The 21,541-nt window shown below is 38.1% G+C and overlaps 1 protein-coding gene across 2 annotated transcripts in view; it reads right to left on the reverse strand.

Annotated features, from left to right (window-relative positions):
* GASK1B (golgi associated kinase 1B) overlaps positions 1 to 21,541 on the reverse strand; it is a 57,049-nt gene that overhangs the window by 22,014 nt on the left and 13,494 nt on the right. For both annotated transcript variants that reach the window (XM_036852886.1, XM_036852885.1), the window contains exon 3: positions 12,256 to 12,470. In XM_036852886.1, coding sequence (XP_036708781.1) covers positions 12,256 to 12,470 — 215 coding nt within the window. The remainder of the gene's footprint in view (positions 1 to 12,255; positions 12,471 to 21,541) is intronic.

Consider the following 21,541-nt stretch of genomic DNA (forward strand, 5'->3'; position numbering starts at 1 on the left):
TGGGCACCCTTGACTTGTTTCTGATCTTAGAGGAAATGCTTTCAGTTTTTCACCATTGAGAATGATGTTGGCTGTGGGTTTGTTATATATGGCCTTTATTATTTCGAGGTAGTTTCCCTCTATGCCCACTTTCTGGAGAGTTTTTATCATGAATGGGTGTTGAATTTTCTCAAAAATTTTTTCTGTATCTATTGAGATGATCATATGGTTTTTATCCTTCAATTTGTTAATATGGTGTATCACATTGATTGATTGAGTATATTGAAGAATCCTTGCATCCCTGGGATAAATCCCACTTGATCATGGTGTATGATCCTTTTATTGTGCTTTTGGATTTTGTTTGCTAGTAGTATGTTGAGGATTTTGCATCTATGTTCATCAGTGATATTGGCTGGTACTGGTAATTTTCTTTTTTTGTGACATCTTTGTCTGGTTTTGGTATCAGGGTGATGGTGGTCTCATAGAATGAGTTTGGGAGTGTTCCTCCCTCTGCTATATTTTGGAAGAGTTTGACAAGGATAGGAGTTAGCTTTTCTTTAAATGTTTGATAGAATTCACCTGTGAAGCCATCTGGCCCTGGGCTTTTGTTTGTTGGAAGACTTTTAATCACAGTTTCAATTTCATTGTTTTTGATTGGTCTGTTCATATTTTCTATTTCTTCCTGGTTCAGTCTTGGAAAGTTGTACTTTCCTAAGAGTTTGCCCATTTCTTCCAGGTTGTCCATTTTATTGGCATATAGTTGCTTGTAGTAGTCTCTCATGATCCTTTGTATTTCTGCAGTGTCAGTTGTTACTTCTCCTGTTTCATTCCTAATTCTGTTGATTTGAGTCTTCTTCCTTTTTTTCCTGATGAGTCTGGTTAATGTTTTATCAATTTTGTTTATATTCTCAAAGAACAAGCATTTAGTTTTATTAATCTTTGCTGTTGTTTCCTTCATTTCTTTTTCATTTATTTCTGATCTGATCTTTATAATTTCTTTCCTTCTGCTAATTTTGGGGGTTTTTGTTCTTCTTCTCTAATTGCTTTAGGTTAAGGTTAGGTTTTTTTATTTGAGATTTTTCTTGTTTCTTGAGGTAGGATTGTATTGCTATAAACTTCCCTCTTAGAACTGCTTTCACTGCATCCCATAGGTTTTGGGTCATCATGTTTTCATTGTCATTTGTTTCTGGGTATTTTCTGATATCCTCTTTGATTTCTTCAGTGATCTCTTGGTTGTTTAGTATTGTATTGTTTAGCCTCCATGTGTCTGTATTTTTTATAGTTTTTTTCCTGAAATTGATATCTAGTCTCATAGCATTGTGGTCAGAATAGATGCTTAATATGATTTCAATTTTCTTAAATTTACCAAGGCTTGATTTGTGACCCAAGATGTGATCTCTCTTGGAGAATGTTCCATAAGCACTTGAGAAGAAAGTGTATTCTGTTGTTTTTGGATGGAATGTCCTATAAATATCAATTTAAAGCTTGTGTTTCCTCATTTATTTTCTGTTTGGATGATCTGTCCATTGGTGTAAGTAGGGTGTTAAAGTCCCCTATTATCGTGTTACTGTTGATTTCCCCTCTTATGGCTGTTAGCATTTGCCTTATGTATTGAGGTGTTCCTATGTTAGGTTCATAGATATTTACAATTGTTATATCTTCTTCTTGGATTGATCCCTTGATCATTATATAGTGTCCTTGCTTGTCTCTTGTAATAGTCTTTATTTTAAAGCCTATTCTATCAAACATTTAGAGAAGAGCTAACACCCATCCTTCTCAAACTCTTCCAAAAAACTGCAGAGGAAGGAACACACCCAAACTCACTCTATGAGGCCACCATCACCCTGATACCAAAACCAGACAAAGATACTGCAAAAAAAGAAAATTACAGACCAATATCACTGATGAATATAGATGCAAAAATCCTCAACAAAATACTAGCAAACAGAATCCAACAACACATTAAAAGGATCATACACCATTATCAAGTGGGATTTATCCCAGGGATGCAAGGATTCTTCAATATATGCAAATCAATCAATGTGATACACCATATTAACAAATTGAAGAATAAAAACCATATGATCATCTCAATAGATGCAGAAAAAGCTTTTGACAAAATTCAACATCCATTTATGATACAAACTCTCCAGAAAGTGGGCACAGAGGGAACCTACCTCAACATAATAAAGGCCATATTCGACAAACCCACAGCAAACATCATTCTCAATGGTGAAAAACTGAAAGCATTTCCTCTAAGATCAGGAATGAGACAAGGATGTCCACTCTCACCACTATTAGTCAACATAGTTTTGGAAGTCCTAGCCACGGCAATCAGAGAAGAAAAACAAATAAAAGGAATACAAATTGGAAAAGAAGAAGTAAAACTGTCACTGTTTGCAGATGACATGATACTATACATAGAGAATCCTAAAACTGCCACCAGAAAACTACTAGAGCTAATCAATGAATTTGGTAAAGTTGCAGGATACAAAATTAATGCACAGAAATCTCTTGCATTCCTATACACTAATGATGAAAAATCTGAAGAGAAATTATGGAAACACTCCCATTTACCACTGCAACAAAAAGAATAAAATACCTAGGAATAAACCTACCTAGGGAGACAAAAGACCTGTATGCAGAAAACTATAAGACACTGATGAAAGAAAGTAAAGATGATACCAACAGATGGAGAGATATACCATGTTCTTGGATTGGAAGAATCAATACTGTGAAAATGACTGTACTACCCAAAGCAATCTATGGATTCAATGCAATCACTATCAAATTACCAATGGCAATTTTTACGGAACTAGAACAAATCATCTTAAAATTTGTATGGAGACACAAAAGACCCCGAATAGCCAAAGCAGTCTTGAGGGGAAAAAACGGAGCTGGAAGAATCAGACTCCCTGACTTCAGACTATACTACAAAGCTACAGTAATCAAGACAATATGGTACTGGCACCAAAACAGGAACAAAGATCAATGGAACAAGATAGAAAGCCCAGAGATAAACCCACGCACTACGGTCAATTAATCTATGACAAAGGAGGCAAAGATATACAATGGAGAAAAGACAGTCTCTTCAGTAAGTGGTGCTGGGAAAACTGGACAGCTACATGTAAAAGAATGAAATTAGAATACTCCCTAACACCATACACAAAAATAAACTCAAAATGGATTTGAGACCTAAATGTAAGACTGGACACTATAAAACTCTTAGAGGAAAACATAGGAAGAACACTCTTTGACATAAATCACAGCAAGATCTTTTTTGATCCACCTCCTAGAGTAATGGAAATAAAAACAAAAATAAACAAATGGGAACTAATGAAACTTAAAAGCTTTTGCACAGAAAAGGAAACCATAAACAAGACGAAAAGACAACCCTCAGAATGGGAGAAAATATTTGCAAACGAATCAACAGACAAAGGACTAATCTCCAAAATATATAAACAGTTCATTCAGCTCAATATTAAAGAAACAAACAACCCAATCCAAAAATGCACAGAAGATCTAAATAGACATTTCTCCAAAGAAGACATACAGATGGCCAAGAGACACATGAAAAGCTGCTCAACATCACTAATTATTAGAGAAATGCAAATCAAGACTACAATGAGGTATCACCTCACACCAGTTAGAATGGGCATCATCATAAAATCTACAAACAACAAATGCTGGAGAGGGTGTGGAGAAAAGGGAACCCTGTTGCACTGTTGGTGGGAATGTAAATTGATACAGTCACTATGGAGAATAATATGGAGGTTCCTTAAAAAACTAAAAATAGAATTACCATATGATCCAGCAATCCCACTACTGGGCATATACCCAGAGGAAACCATAATTCAAAAAGACACATGCATCCCAATGTTCATTGCAGCACTATTTACAATAGCCAGGTCATGGAAGCAACCTAAATGCCCATCGACAGACGAATGGATAAAGAAGATGTGGTACATATATACGATGGAATATTACTCAGCCATAAAAAGGAACGAAATTGAGTCATTTGTTGAGACGTGGATGGATCTAGAGGCTGTCATACAGAGTGAAGTAAGTCAGAAAGAGAAAAACAAATATCGTATATTAACGTATGTATGTGGAACCCAGAAAAATGCTACAGATGAACCAGTGTGCAGGGCAGAATTCGAGACACAGATGTAGAGAACAAACGTATGGACACCAAGGGGGGAAAACCGCGGTGCGGTGGGGATGGTGGTGTGCTGAAATGGGCGATTGGGATTGACATGTATACACTGATGTGTATAAAATTGATGACTGATTAAAAAAAAACAAAAAAACAAAAACCTGCACATGTATGTTTACAACAGCTTTATTCATAATTACAGAAATGTGGAAGCAACCAAGATGTAAAAAAAAAAAAAAAAGATAGCCTAACTCCTTCTTTAATAAAAATCCTTTCTTGGCAGGGTTTAACCATTTCATTTACATCTTTCTCCTGCAAAAATCTCTATAGTTTTTGATATCATCAGAAGCAAATCTGTATGATTCTGTTACCTCACTTCTCTATTTCTACACATATAAACATAAAAAGCAATAAAGACACTGTCGGGGCCAATACATACCACGTTTTCTAGCCAATTTGCTCACCTATTTCAAGCAACACTCAGAATAATGAAACTATAGTGTCACACAATAATTTGGAAAGTCTTCTGAGGCCTCTTCAATAATCACTGTATTGTAGCATCATTAATACCAAAAATAATTTCTCCCCATGACAGTGTGAACACACATATATATAGTAGAAACCATGTTGAAGTCAGACTTTTCAATATCGAAAGGGCAAACTTAGTTTTACACCTTGAAAATTTTATGGTTAACCAGAACATATTTCAGTGCTTAGCACATGCATGTCTGCCAAGTTAGAAGTCCGTCATTTTTAAAGCCTAGACTGACATCTTCTCCATGTCCTTAACATTGTAAGTGACTCTATAGTCAAGTGAACCACTGTGATTTTTCAACAAACAATAAAAAGCAGGAATGTAATGTTCTCTAAATCCTCTCATCCTTGGCAATTTTTCCTCCCTAGATCCCAGCCAATTCAGCATGCCAACCAAGATTGCCAAAGCTAATCCCAGACTTTCTTTGCTACTTGAATCTAAGACAGTACCTGACTGCATCATCCCTCATTATTTCCCAGCAAATGAATGAGAAACTATATTATTTGCTTGTTTGGACTTACCAATAAATACAGGGCTAGGGGCCATTTAGATTGGCAGTGTGCTGATTATGCAAAACAACAAAACTGACTCAAATTATGTAATTGAACTGCCAGTGTCTGAGACCCTGGATTGCTGTACCTTCTGCTGTCACAGCACTTACCTGCCTGTGAGTGTTTTCCCTCACTGACCTCTAAAAGTTGGAAGCGAGGCCCTTGATCACAGAGTCATAGGGATAAAGGGAGGGAATGCTTGGAAGACAGTCATCATGTACCACGGAGAACACCGTTGGAATCTTTCTTTCCCAGGCATATAGAACGTTCCTACAGAAACAATTTCTTTTTAATGAAAAGTGATGTTTCCTCTTGATTAGAAGATAGTTGGTCGGAATTTTTACTTTACTATCATCACACCATTAAGAGGAAAAAATGACCCACAGAATCGAGAGCGGGGTGGGCAGAATAGGTCAGAGATTAACACCTCTTAATCTAATTTGTTATATTGAGGAACTAAATCATTAGGCAGGTAAAAATTAGGAGAGACAACGCTAGGTGGCGAGGCTTACCAATTTATACTGTTGCCGCTTATTGAATTCATGACCATAAGTGTTTTACTCACAGACATCTGGGAGAAACCACCTTAATGGGACAGGAAGTTTCCAAAGGACCACTTCTCCCAGTCAGTGAACTTCTCCTCCTATCCGGCCCTTTGTTAGAATCCTTCCCTCTGGAACTAAATTCCTGACTCTTGTGCTCACCTGGTTCCTGCAAGTTCTTCAATTTCTATATTAAGTGTCACATTCTTGGTCCACACTCTTCCCCCTCAAGTTCCATAAGAACTGATAGCATCTTACTTGTTTCTATAGGATGTTAAACTCAATTATTAGACCTGATAAATTCTGCTGTGATTATCTCTCTCCTCTATTGGATGGTGTGACTCTTGCTGGCAGGAAGACGGTCTCAGCCATCTTTTTTATCACCAGCACTATACCTGCCAAGTGTCTAGAACAGAAAAGAGCTCATGTGGGATTAACATATACACACTACTATATATAAAATAGATAATCAACAAGGACCTACTGTATAGCACAGGGAACTCTGCTCAGTATTCTCTAATAACCTGTAATGGAAAGAATCTGAAAAAAAATGGATATATATATATATATATATATATCTGAATCCCTTAGCTCTGTACACCTGAAACTAACACAACACTGTAAATAAACTGTACTCCAATATAAAATAAAAATTAAATTAGGGACTTCCTAGTGGCGCAGTGGTTAAGAATCTGCCTGCCAGTGCAGGGGACACGGGTTCGAGCCCTGGTCCGGGAAGATCCCACATGCCGCGGAGCAACTAAGCCCGTGCACCACAGCTACTGAGCCTGCGCTCTAGAGCCTGTGCACCACAACTACTGAGCCCATGTGCCACAACTATTGAAGCCCGCGTGCCTAGAGCCCGTGCTCCACAACAAAAGAAGCCACTGCAATGAGGGGCCTGCTCACTGCAAGGAAGAGTGGCCCCCCGCTCGCCGCAACTAGAGAAAGCCCACGCACAGCAACGAAGACGCAATGCAGCCAAAAATAAATAAATACAATAAATTAATTTTTTAAAATTAAATCAAAAAAGATAAAAATTTAAAAATTCAAAAAAAAAAAGAGCATCTGTCAAATCCAAGTGGAAAGAAATATGTGTAACTTATTTTGTTGATGGTGGAAGAAGACAACTCCCCAGTCACCTCTCTGTTGGTTCCTCTCTATGGAAATACCCTTTAATTTCCCATCAAATAAACAAAAAATATAAATACAGGGAGGATTTATTAAATAGTAAAAATATTAAATATTTTCCATTCATTTGATTTTTCATTTTCTAAACATCTCATTATCTGCCTTTAACAAAACTTTACTTCTTTACTGCAAGTACGTTTTTATTTCTTTCACTTTTAACACTTTTTTTCCCACATCTTTATTGGAGTGTAATTGCTTTACAATGGTGTGTTAGTTTCTGCTTTATAGCAAAGTGAATCAGCTATAGGTATACATATATCCCCATATCCCCTCCCTCTTGCGTCTCCCTCCCACCCTCCCTATCCCACCCCTCTAGGTGGTCACAAAGCACAGAGCTGATCTCCCTGCGCTATGCAGCTGCTTCCCACTAGCCATCCACTTTGCATTTGGTTAATCTGACACTTTGGATTTAATATTTTGATATAACTAGGTAAGTTTTCTTTGATCAAAAAAAACAATGCCTTGAGTAACTGTGACATTTTCAGACACACTGCTGGTAACTGAAGGTTACAAAGTTGAATAAGGCAGGGACTTGCCCTTGAGAAATTCACAGTTTATTAAAGAAGATGGACTAGTCAAAAATAATTAAAACTTCATAGGCTAAAATCTAATTGTAAGTATGAAAATATTACACGAGAGTAGAAAAAATGAAATGGTTTGGGAATAACTTACAATTTAATAAGTAAAAATAATGATAAAGTATTTTACTTAATTCCTATATCGATATTTACCTCTAGTATTATTTCTGGATGATCAATTTCTTAATTAATATGAAATGCTCACTGAACACCTCCTGTGTAACAGGCGTTATCCTAAATCCTTTATGTGTATAAAAGTACTGAATCCTCTCAATAGCCCTCTATAAAAACAATATTATTATTCCTATTTTCAGATGAGGAAACCAAGGCAAGGAGAGGTTAAGTAACTTCTCAGTGTTCAAAAATTAGTTATTGGCAGTTGGAATTCAAACTTAGCAGGCTGGTTCCAGAATCTCAGTTTCTAACTGTTATACAGACTATATCTCAGGTCAAAAAAGCAAGTTTTATACCTCCTAAATCTTCTTCTGTTATTTTATTTAATCTTTTGAAAGGAATTTGACCAAATGTTGGAAACTCAAATGCTCTCTAGAATACTACCCTTTGTCATCCTAATGGGGGGAGAATTTTTATCCACTCAGTTCAGATACCCACGCTTCAAGAATAAAAGGTTACTTGTGTCTCTATCATATTTAACAGACCCAGTAAAATGCCATAGCCTTTGGGAATGTAGATTTGTTAACTGGGTGAAACAGAAAGAATGTTGTGTACAGAAAATTAACAACTGCGTTCTGTATTCCCTTGCCCTTGCTGTAGCATCAGAGCAAGTGATTTCAGTTTGCTTCAGGCATAACTTTTCTAAGACTGCTCACAAAATCCACCCAATATAATCCAACATATTCCCAAACACCATTTAAATAAGGCATATATTTGACTTTAAAATAAAAATTTTAAGTGTAATTGATGAGAAGCATTATTATATAAAAAATAACTATTTATTATGGTACTCATGAAAAATGGCCTAAGCTTGTTCATTTATTCATTTATTTGCTCAGTAAACATTTTCAATAAACATCTCTCTATAAACATTGTATGATGCTAAATATAAGAAGCAAAAAATAAATAAATAAAATAAGATCTTACAAAAAATGTAAAATTTCTCTGGAGTAAAATCTATTAGAAAAGTCAAAAGAGGACTTCCCTCGTGGCACAGTAGTTAAGAATCCACCTGCCAATGCAGGGGACACGGGTTCAAGCCCTGGTCTGGTAAGATCCCACATGCCGCAGAGCAACTAAGCCCATGCGCCACAACTACTGAGCCTGCGTTCTAGAGCCCACGAGCCACAACTACTGAGCCCGCATGCCACAACTACTGAAGCCCGTGCGCCTAGAGCCTGTGCTCCGCAACAAGAGAAGCCACTGAAATGAGAATCCCACGCGCTGCAACGTAGAGTAGCCCCTGCTCGCCGCAACTAGAGAGAAAGCCCGTGAGCAGCAATGAAGACCCAATGCGGCCAAAAATAAATAAATTTTTTAAAAAGTCAAAAGAAAAACAACAAAGAAAAATTGTTTGAGACATTTAGGGTTGGATAATGGCTAACTTTCATCACATAAAAATGTTTTTATAAATCAATACGAAAAAAGTTATGGAATGCAATAAAAACATCAATGATCTGAACTAGCAATTCACAGGAAAAAAACACAAATAATCAATGTATGAAAATATGTTATCCTCAACCTCACTTGTAATGAAGGACCTGGAAATATATACAAGATCCCATTATCCTCCATATAATCAGCAAAAACATTTATTAGTTTTCAACTTCCCAAAGTTGGTAAGAGAGTGGGAAGCAGACACTCTCGCACATTACTGATAGAATTGTGAAACACTGCAACAACTAGAGAAAATTAGCCTTTGTCTGTGACTTTGGGACAAATAAATGCTGGATGAGTCAAAAATGTAAATCCATTCTCACAGATGCCACCCTTGTATATATAGTTTGATCTACTTTTGTAAATAGTGACCAAATGAACTCTTAACAGTCAGACTAACTTCTGACTTTTAGATTCAGTGCTTTAACCAGAGCCAAAACTGGGAACTCCAATCTTGGTGTCTTACCTTGGACGGTTCCAGGTTAAAGTCTTGCAAAGGTCTCATCCTCATGAATTATGGGGGATGAAAAAGACTCCTCCCTCTATTGCACCCTTAAGAGATTATAATATACCATAATATACTGTAAACATAACTTTTATATGCACTGGGAGACCTACAAATTTGTGTGATTCACTTTATTGTGATATTGGCTTTGTTGTAGTGGTCTGACACCAAACCCAAAACCTCTCTGAGGTATGCCTGTATTTAGGATGCACTAAGTATCATAGGAACATTGTCAATCCCATGTTCTTTCTCATGGTTTCCCCAACGTCTTTATCATTCCCAGCCTACGATCCCACTCGAACTTTCTCCTTCACTATTTTATGGCAAAAGGTTCTTCTTCTTTTGACTGCATACCAGTAAGAACTTACATTATTTTCAGCCAGCCATCCTTACATGGATCTATCTTTTTGTTTTATACAGTATAGTTTCCTAACTAAGTAATGTTTTAAAAACCAAACTTGGTGTGCAGCAGTAGGGATAACCATCTCATACTACTTCACTGCCCCATGCGGTGGTTTTCTATGGTTTAATGCACAGCAGATGTCGCACAAATATATCTTCATTGGTTGAATGATAGTTGGAGCTTCCCTTAACAGAAAGGAGAATGATAAAGACAGATGGTAGGTTGAGATTTAGTTGAAGGTTCCAAAATTAAAACAAATGTCACCAGAGACAACTTCTAACAGGGGTTGCCATCTAATCATTATAGGTTAGCTCTTCTGTTCATCAGCTGCAAACCTCAAGGTCTTTCCCTTCTCATAGACTTCACCACCAGGTTCATGAATCTCCTCTCCATCCCCCACCCCCTACCGTAGTCATCATCTTCAGGACCTTCAACATCTATGCTGGCCACTCCCCATAGTGAATACCCTTACCTACTTCACCCTAGCAATCTTCTTCCATTCTCCACTGTATCGCTACTACATGTTATCACACCAACATCTTCCATTAAACTAAGAATAACCTGGTAGTTGTTATGTAATAATAGTTAAAAATATGAAAAATACAGTTAGCCAAACTTACTAAAATCTCTATTTGGGAACTTACTAGCTAAGTAACACCAAACAAGAGAGGTAACTCTTGAGAAACAGTTCTCCATGGCATTTCTGCACATCTTATGTCAAGTTTTCTTCTGCACTATCTCTTCAAGGATGTCAGTATAGCAAACAGCCTTGGAAGATACAAAGAGTGTCTCCCTCTGGGGTGGAAGACAGATTTGCTTCCTGACCAATATAATAAAGATAATGTCTCCTTCTGGGGCAAATGTTGGGCAGTTGTGTCAGCAGCCTCTTATAAGACTGGAGGTTTCCTCAGAAGGTACAAAACCCCACTGGGTGTAGCGTTCAGTGGGGCGACTCCACATCACCCCAGTGGGACTTGAGGGCAGAGGAACGTGAGTGATGAAGTCATTTGTCGCTGACCCGGGAGGCTTTTGTCTTCTGCTAGCATCTATGACTGGCTAATTTGTTAACTTGCAAGCAGCGTAAGACCTCAGACTCTTCACAGTTCTTGACAGGAACTTCTTTATGCCTTAGTTTCCCTACCTGTACAATGGAGAGAGGGCACTTACCTCAGAGAGATAGTGTGCTAATTCAATGGACTAATGAGGCTATACATATACGGAGCCCAGCCTGAGTCTCACAGCCGCACTTTCCATCAGTATTTGGCGACTCTTTGCCAAACCAAGTGGCCTGCTCTCGGCTCAGTTCTCACTGGTGGCTCTGAGGCACAGACACCAGAGATATCTCTCCTTCTCGAAGTTCCTAAGCCCTACCCTGCGACCCTGCACTAAACTGGTTTTCTTCCTACGTTTTTGTAGGAAGGCAGTCCTAAATTGCCACAAATATACTAATTAACAATTCAAAAACAGAAAACCAGTTTTTCTAAGGTGGAAGAAGGGGAAGGCAGTAATTGGAATGAGGGGGTAGGGAGAGTCATGAGGTCTTCATCACAAGGAGGTAAGAGTTATTTAAAAAACCTATAAAACATCAAGTCACTCAGTTATGTAGATGGCCAATATTTACTATTCTCCAATGTCTAATCTTAATGACATATTTGCAAAGAATTACTGGAAAAAAACAGGGGAAATTGTGGCTGTAAGGTATGTGGCCAAGTGACCATTGAAACAGTGTGGAATAATAGAAAAAAGACACTTTTACTGTCAACAGATCCCAGGATTCCAAGCCCCAGATTTTAGTAGTCGTGAGAACTTGGGTGAGTTACTTAACCTCAAAAAACTTTGGTTTACTTACCTCCCAAGTGGGGTAAGACTCTCTACCTTGAAGAGCTGCTGATGGGTTATCCCAGTAAATTGTATCTATGATGGGTATGACTATTCCATGAGTAAAATACTGAAGAATTACTTATTCAGAAATTAATATGAGGGCCAAGGGACATTTCTGAATATTTCCCAAAAGGATACAACATCTCGTGATGTGGTACCAGGCTTGCCAAATACAACCTTATAGAACACCGGGCTTGCCAAATACAGCTTTATAGAACTTAAACTCTGGCTTCATAAAAACCCAAGGTACAGAAAACTCCTTAGTGGTAGACATTTATAACACTGTGTCAGTCTCAGATAACCACTTACTTGATTGAACTTACCTGTAACAAAAAATCAAAGAGAGCCATCTTGGACCACTCGTGGTGATGTATTTCAGTACAGCCCCATTCAGGTTTGGGTACGCGGCCATTCTGCCAGCACTTCTGTTTCAGCAACTGCTGATAAGTTCCCCAGGTGAGCTTAAGAGAAGAGTGGGTCTCATTACTCGTTGGAGATAAAGATGAGTCCCAGAGAATGAAAGGACATGGGCAGCCATCTATAGAATCCAAAAACACAAAAAAACACACTTTTAGAATGTTACTGACTCAGTGTGTACCCTTGGATGTCATTCCGTCTTTCACAGCTTCACACTCTCATCTGTCACACGTGAGAGTTTGATTAGATGACACTTATGATCACTTTCCCTTCTGAATATTTACTACTTTTATACCTCAGTGATGCTTTCTGATAGGAGTCTTATAAGATGGAAAGTTATTGTTAGACAAGGAAAGAAAAGGTTTTTTTAAACAAGATACTTTATAGATGTGGCAGGAACAGGCCACTAACCACCCTTAACAACGTCCTCCGGTTAATGTGGTTTAATTCCACATCTAAAAGCAGCCACCATGAAAAAGGAAAGAATCCAGACATTTATAATTATCTGTTCAGTGTCTGAGTGGAGTGGCTCTCTATTTGTAATAACAACTGTCTGATTTTCTGAGGCCATATTATGATGTCAGGAAGAAAAAGAATTTTTAGAAGTTGCAAATTTAAAAGTGAAATTGTACGTTTCACACCAGTCACTATAATCTCCAAAGAAAGAAAAAGGAAGCAAGAGGGTTTGTTTTTGGTTTGTTTTTTTTTTTTTCTGATAGAAACAACAGCACTCCTGGTAATGGGTCATTTATTCACATGAAACCTCACAGTGTATTTAAGCAAATGTCATTTCTTCAACTTCCTGTGCATAGAATATTTTTCAAAAAAATCTGTCACTCGAATGTTTTTGTCTCATTCTTGACAGTTTAGAAATTTCACTGGTGAACTGTACATTAAATGACACTGTAAGCTTAAAGCCAAAGCATCCCTCTCAAGCTCCCATGTCTGTCAAATAAAGTCACTGAAAGATGATGAAGAGCAGCTTTGCTTGTAACTTATTATCAGAATGATCTCTTGGAAGAAAAAAAAAAAAAACAACGACTAAGTCACAAAGGTCTGAAAAATCCCATTTAACTCATTCTTAACAGGCCTGGGCATTCGAATCCTCTGAAACTATGGTTGGAATGTCAAGACACATCACAGGGATTTTTAAAGCTCTTTCAAATGACCTGAGAGGTTCTCAATCTATAACTGTTTGTTCTTTGTTAAAGACTTTTATTTTCCCACCTTGCTTATTTGCCTTCCTGTAGAGCTCTTATCTCTGGTCTTTAATGCAAGGACAGTCACTCTTCTAACCACTCCTGAATGTGGTGTTACAATGACCTTAATAATATTAATAACATTCACTTAATCATTCTAATCACCTACATTCCAGTTTTGTTCAAAAGAAAAATCTTTCTCCTTTTAGCCTTGCAATTTAGGCCAGGGCCTGTAGCAAGTCCTTTAGATTGTGTAAAATAGGCCACAGTCACTGATGCACAATTAAAAGAAAAATAGAGAAACATGAACCATATATAAAGAACTTAATTGTTATCTCTCTCCTTTTTATTTCCTTTTACTGTACTAAATGATTTGGGGCTGCTGGGACCCAATTATCTTCTTAGGTATTAGATAAATATAATGTTAAATGTATATGCTCCAAATACTATGCCAATTTAAAAAATAATAATAATAAATTCTAGGTAAAAGCAGACCATCATGTAGTGGGAGACACACATAAACCAGTGTAACCAAATACATGTAAGAGACACAACACAGCTTTCAAAGATATGGGCACTTCAGACTTCTAAATATCAACACCAAGAGTCTCTATCACTCAGTGTCTTTGGAACAACTGATACACAGCTAGCACTTTGCATTCTCAAGGCTGGGAAGTATTCAAAGGGAGTTGAAAAACACTGAAATTCAGCAACACAAATCAATACACAAGACAGACAAAGTGCCAGTTTCCTCAGTAGACAAGGCCCTCAGAGAAATGAGGAAATTATGCACAAAAACAATTGAAGCAGTTAACTTCTGTGCTGTTTTTCCTTCCCTTTAGAAACATTTGTTTCATATTTTAAAAGTAATTAAGAGTAAATCTACTCATTTTAGGAAATGTGGAAAAACATTAAAATGTATAGCTAAAAGATGACATGATACTATATATAGGAAACACTAAAGTCTCCACCAAAAAAACTATTGGAACTAATATATGAATTCAGTAAAGCTGCAGGATACAATATACAGATATCTGTTGCTTTTCTGTACACTGAAAATGAACTCTCAGAAAGAGAAATTAAGGAAACAATCACACTTACAATCATATAAAAAAGAATAAAATATCTAGGAATAAACTTAAAAGAGGAGGTAAAAGACCTATTTGCTGAAAACTATAAAACATTGACAAAGGAATTTGGAAATTATACAAAGAAATGGAAAGATATCCCATGCTCTTGGATTGGAAGAATTAATATTGTTAAAATGGCCATACTACCCGAAGTCATCTACAGGTTTAGTGCAATCTCTATCAAAATACCCATGACACTTTTCACAGAACCAGAACAAATAATCCTAAAATTTATATGAAACCACAAAAGACCCCAAATTGCCAAAGCAATCCTGAGAAAAAAAGAAGGGAGCTGAAGGAATCACGCCCCCTGACTTCAGACAATACTGCAAAGCTACAGTGATCAAAACAGCATGGTACTGGCACAAAAACAGACACATATATCAGTGGAACAATAGAGAGCCCAGAAATAAACCCACACACCTTTGGTCAATTAATCTACAGCAAAGGAGGCAAGAAAATACAGCAGGGAAAAGACAGTCTCTTCAATAACTGGTGCTGGGAAAACTAGACAGCTACATGTAAAAGAATGAGATTAGACATTTCCTTACATCATGTACAAAAATAAACTCAAAATGCATTAAAGACCTCAATGTAAGACCTGAAACCATAAAACTCCTAGAAGAGAACACAGGCAAAACACTCTTTGACATAAATTGTAGCAATATTTTTAAAATCTGTCTTCTAAGGAAAAAGAAATAAAAGCAAAAATAAACAAATGGGACCTAATTAAACTTAAAAGCTTTTACACAGCAAAGGAAACCATAAACTAAATGGAAAGACAACCTACTACATGGGAGAAAATATTTGCCAATTATATGTTTGACAAGGGGTAAATATCCAACATATATAAATAGCTCACACAACTCAATATCAAAAAAAACAAAGGTCCCTTAAAAAATGGGCAGAAGACCTGAATAGACATTTTTCCAAAGAAGACTTACACACAGCCAACAGGTCATGAAACGATGCTCAACCTTGCTAATTTTCAGAGAAATGCAAATCAAACCACAGTGAGATATCAACTCACACCTGTCAGAATGGCCAACATCAAAAAGACTACAAATAACAAATGTTGGTGAGGACGTAGAGAAAAGGGAACCCTCCTCCACTGTTGGTGGGACTGTAAATCGGTGCAGCCACTATAGAGAACAGTACGGAGTTTCCTTAAGAAGCTAAAAACAGAGCTACTATATGATCCAGCAACTCCACTGCTGGGTATATTCCAAAGAAAACAAAAACACTAATTCTAAAAGATACATGCACCCCAATGTTCATTGCAGCACTATTTACAATAGCCAAGATATGGAAGCAACCTATGTGTTCATCAACAGATGAATGGATAAAGAAGATGTGGTATATGTACACAATGGAATATTACTCAGCCATAAAAAAGAATGAAATTTTGCCATTTGCAACACATGGATGGACTTAGAGAGTATGATGCTTTGTGAAATAAGGCAGACAGAGAAAGACAAATATTCTATGTTACATCACGTATATGCGGAATCTAAAAAAACAAAATAAACCAATGTATATAACATAACAGAAAAAGATTCACAGATATAGGTAAAAAAAACTAGTGGTTACCAGTGGGTAGAGGGAAGTGGGGAGGGGTGAGATATAGGCTATAGGATTAAGAGTCACAAACTACTATGTATAAAACAAATAAACAACAAAGATATATAGTACAAGAAAATATATGTGATTTTTAATAACTTTAAATGGAATATAAAACTACAGAAATATTGAATCACTGTGTTGTACCTGAAACTAATAAAATATTGTAATCCACTCTACTTCAATACAAAAAACAAATACACAAACATAAAATAAGTGTCTAGCCTAGAAAACAGCAATCATCTACAATCTCCTACCCTAGTAACTGGTTCTGTTATTTGTATATTTACATCTGGTATTTTCCCATCCCTTTCTTTCACACCTGAAAAAGTAAATTGTTTTTAGAAATTTAAGGAGTAGAGCTTATAGTTAGCGTTCAGACTCTAGAACCCAACAGACCTTTTGAATTCTGATACTATTACTTCTTAGCTTTGTAACATTGGACAAGTTATATAACCTTTTCACACCTCACTTTCATCCTCTGTAAAGTGTGGGCAATACCGTACCTTCCAAAACAAACTTTGTTAAACAGGATCATGCATTTAAAGTTCTCAGCCTGGTGCCTAACATATATGCATATCCTGGAAAGGTTTTGCTATGACTATTTTTATATGCATGCATTATACAATCACATAATTCATCAGCCTTCTAGCCCTTATTTGTTTATTGAACATCTACTATGTCTCAAGCACTGTTCTAGGCCTAAAGCATACAGACATACATGCCAGGTTTTCAGTTGTTTGTTGTTTTGTGGGATTTTTTGCTTTCATAGAGTTTACATTTCCAGCAGGGAAAAGAGGCAAAAATTACACAAGGGAAATAAACTATTTGGAATCACCTTATGTATATAGTTTATCATAATTGTTTCACTAAATGTTACATTGCAAACATTTCTCTTACAATTAAATATTCTTAAATAGTGTCACTTTAACTGTGATACAATAATGTAGCCCAGTGGTAGGCAAACTTGGTCAAGGGCAGACGGTGAGTATTTCAGGCTTTGAGGGCCATACAATGTCAACTAGCAAGTACTCAACCCCATTGTGATACGAAAGCAGTCAAAACATACAAACAAATGGTGGTGACTGTGTTGCAATAAAACTGTATTACATACCCTGAAATTCACATTTTTTGTAATTTTCAAGTGTCATAGTAGTATCATTGTTATTTGGATATTTTTTTCAACCATTTAAAATTGTGGAAACCATTGGTAGCTCAGGGACCACACAAAACAGGCTGTGGGCTATCTCTCACCCACAGACTGTAGTGAATCAATCCCTAATCTAGTGTATGGGTTTATTGTGTCTCATTTACCATTTCTCTCCTTTAAATCTTAAAATTTTTTTGAATGATACATTTTCTATTAAATGGTTCTCAAACTGCCACAGGGAGCTTTCAACGGATGGGAATAATTGGTTTTCAGTTAACATCCTCTGTTTTCCTCCACATGCACCTCCCCTCCGCAAAATATTCTGACTGCCACAGAAACACATTCTGTCCTGCCACGCCTGGCATCAGTCACTGCAGGGAAAGGGGCTTCCGGAAAGCAGGGTAAGCGGCAATTCTCAGGCTGAGCCAGGCTGGATGCCCTTCCTTCCAGCCAGCGGGTCTTGCAGAGTATTTGTGCACGTTGCCCAGGCTGGTTCCAGATCTCAGAGCTGTAAGGTGCATTCCACTTTGTATAAAATACGGCTGATAACAGAACTGAATGAACCTTGATAGATCTGAAGGGATGACAGAAAAATACCCTTTGAAAGCAGGAAACAGGTTCAAGCAACTTACCTGAAGTGTTTCAGAGATGAGGAGCATTTATCTCTTCGCATTTGGGTTTGTCAGAATGATGTAGTACTGGGCTCTCTAGAGAAATCTTAACGGTGAAGAGAGAAAATTCTAACTGTCAGAATGGGGAGGAAGTGGGGTTTTAAAAGAAATGTGGGTGTTCATGTGAATTAACGGTTATATAGCTGTCTTTTAAAAAACTGAGACTTGCCAGTAAAACTTATTTTTTCCAAAATCTGAATATGTCCCCTGAATTTTGATGTTCTCCCAAGTCGTTCTTTATTCAAAAGCACAAAGAAGACATTCTTGTGAGAAGATGAACGTGAAAATCCACTAAGAATGAATGCTATACACAACCTCCTCTGCCCTGGTGTATCAGGTGCCCTTCACCTTGAACCAGTGACCAGTTTTGCTGAACTACAGCGGGAGTTATCAGTGAATGTCTGAGTCTGTCACCGGGCAGAAACAAGTAAAAATATCCTGAGCTCTGAAATCAAAAGCCTATTTTATCACATGGGCCAAGTTCCAAGCTTCTTGTGAACAAGACAAAAAGGAAAGTGACAGTTCAGCTCAGACCCCTTCATTAAAAATAACTCCAAAACCCTCTAAAGAAAACAAAGACCAGCCAAAACTTGAGGCTCATCTTTGTTATGGAAAACAAATTCTGTCATGTTCCATTGCACCTGTCCGATGCATTGAAGGAAAACTTGAATGTTGCAGGTCTCTCATCTAAAAGCAAGTGTTGATGTGGGCGTACCTCCACGGAGAAGGTAGCAGGTGTCTTGCTGTTAATGATCCCTTAAGTACTATCTGCTCTATTTTTCTACTGTGCCTCTCACAGTAGGGTTCTGGCGATTAAAAGTGAAAAAAGCAGGTAAGATCTCTTGGCTTAGGGATGGCAAATGTGGACAAGCCAGTCAATGTGAGGGAGAGTGAAATAGGATTCTGTGACAGTCTTGCCGGGGAGGGAATGTGCAGAATAAGATGCTCAGGCTTTTAAACATTGTTAATTCACTTATTCCCAAAGCATGTATTTACCACTGTCCCCCAGTATCTGGACGCATCTGGTTCCTGTGTGTGGGATAGAAAGAATTCAGAGTGAGGCATACCAGAAACAGAGGACCTGCAAGAACCCAGTCCCAGGCAAGGCCTGGGCCACAGCTGGGAGTCTAGTGGAAACAGACAAGCGCGCGTGTAATGACGATCAGGTTGCGTGTCTGCCAGTTGAAGAGTGTTTTAAAGGACCGAGGGAAGGAAGGACTAAAATAAAGGCTGAGCTCTCAGTGCCAAGCCAAGCAACGAAGAACTGCCAGGCCCCAGCATAGCGAAATGAGGAGCTCTGGCCATTAACAAGGAGAAGAGCCGTGTCTGGAGAGAAGCTGAGTGCGTAGGGTAGAAAAAGAAGTCACAGGTGTTGATTCTACTCTTGACGGCATCTCTGGTCTCCACGGGACTCAAGCCCACTCCTCCAGCCACCCTGACTGAGGCAACAGGTTCCCCAAGGCGGGAAAAGTGTGAGATCCAGAGACACTGAAAATACAGCACTGTCAGATATTAGAAAGAATCAATCTATATTAGGTTTTAAAAGGGGAAGGGGGCAGAGAAGCAGAATTCCATAGACTTTATACGTGCAGATTCCACACAGCCAACCAAATCCTCAATACAAGGGCTCGTCTTAGGAATCCAATTTCTGGGTGATTTAGAATACCATTCTTCCAACAACAATATAAATGTATTTAGTTACCTTCCTAACTGTTTCACTAACTGGTTTTCTCGAGGTTGGACTGAGTTAAAATAATCTCCATGTTTCCTCAAGCGTTAGCTAAGCATGAAGCACTGTGACTTCCTCTGCCACAGACAACTGAAACAATCCAAACAATCAGTTCTACTTTAAAAACATACTACCCAGCAATCCCTCTACTGGGCTTATGCCCTGAGAAAACCATAATTCAAAAAGAGTCATGTACCACAATGTTCACTGCAGCACTATTTACAATAGCCAGGACATGGAAGCAACCTAAGTATCCATCAACAAATGAATGGATAAAGAAGATGTGGCACATATATACAATGGAATATTACTCAGCCATAAAAAGAAACAAAATTGAGTTATTTGTAATGAGGTAAATGGACCTAGAGACTGTCATACAATGTGAAGAAAGTCAGAAAGAGAAAAACAAATACCGTATGCTAACACATATATATGGAATCTAAAAAAAAACGGTTCTGAAGAACCTAGGGGCAGGACAAGAATAAAGACGCAGACGTAGAGAATGGACTTGAGGACACGGGGAGGGGGAAAGGTAATCTGGGACAAAGTGAGAGAGTGTCATGGACACATAGACACTACCAAATGTAAAATAGATAGCTAGTGGGAAGCAGCCGCATAGCACAGGGAGATCAGCTTGTGCTTTGTGACCACCTAGAGGGGTGGGGTAGGGAGGGTGGGAGGGAGACGCAAGAGGGAAGGGATATGGGAATATATGTATACATATAGCTGATTCACTTTGTTATACAGCAGAAACTAACACAACATTGTAAAGCAATTATACTCCAATAAAGATGTTAAAAAAATAAATAAATAAAAACAAAGTGTCCTTCTTTGTTCTGAACCTTTGACTAATGGACGGGAACTTCTGCTTTCTAGGTCTGCCCTGGACTTCCGCTATAAAAATGGGAACTCCCAGACTCTTCCTGTCTCAATATTCCATTTAGAAAAACAGGAACCGACCTTGACTTCAGAGGGTCATGATGATGGAGTCACTGCCAAGCTCCACAAACGATTGCATTTTGCCAGTAAAGTCTTGGTCACATCAGAGGGACCCGGTCCTGGGCCATTTAATGTTGGTTAAGGCAGATGAAGAAGCCATGAATTGCTGACTGGAGTGAGCTTCCTACAGTCCAAAGCTCAGCACATCACCCCTCTTCTTCAGACCCCTCAATGATTTCCCATTATCTGCGGGATGAAGTCCATGTCCTTCCATAACATAAACCCACCCACTCTCCACTCTCCACTCACCACCGCCAGCCCTTATTCTCCTTATTCCAGAAAGGTTTGCAGTTTCCAGGCACACGCTGCCTTCACAAGCTTCTCACACATCGGTTCTCTCCACCCTTCTGTACCCACGCACAGTGACTTTGAAGAACCAGTCTGACATTACCGCTTCTAGAACTTTCTGCAGTCCCCCTACCCACCCCCTATACACACACATCCTTCTCTGTGCCTGCAGGCTTCCCTAAACATATCTTGTGGAGGTCTTTATCCTACCCATCTTTTTTTTTTTTAAACATCTTTATTGGAGTATAATTGCTTTACAATGTTGTGTTAGTTTCTGCTTTATAACAAAGTGAATCAGCTATACGTATACATATATCCCCATATCCCCTCCCTCTTGCGTCTCCCCCCAACCCTCCATATCCCACCCCTCTAGGTGGTCACAAAGCACCGAGCTGATCACCCTGTG

The sequence above is a fragment of the Balaenoptera musculus genome, chromosome 5 (assembly GCF_009873245.2).
Source record: "Balaenoptera musculus isolate JJ_BM4_2016_0621 chromosome 5, mBalMus1.pri.v3, whole genome shotgun sequence".
Taxonomy (NCBI): domain Eukaryota; kingdom Metazoa; phylum Chordata; class Mammalia; order Artiodactyla; family Balaenopteridae; genus Balaenoptera; species Balaenoptera musculus.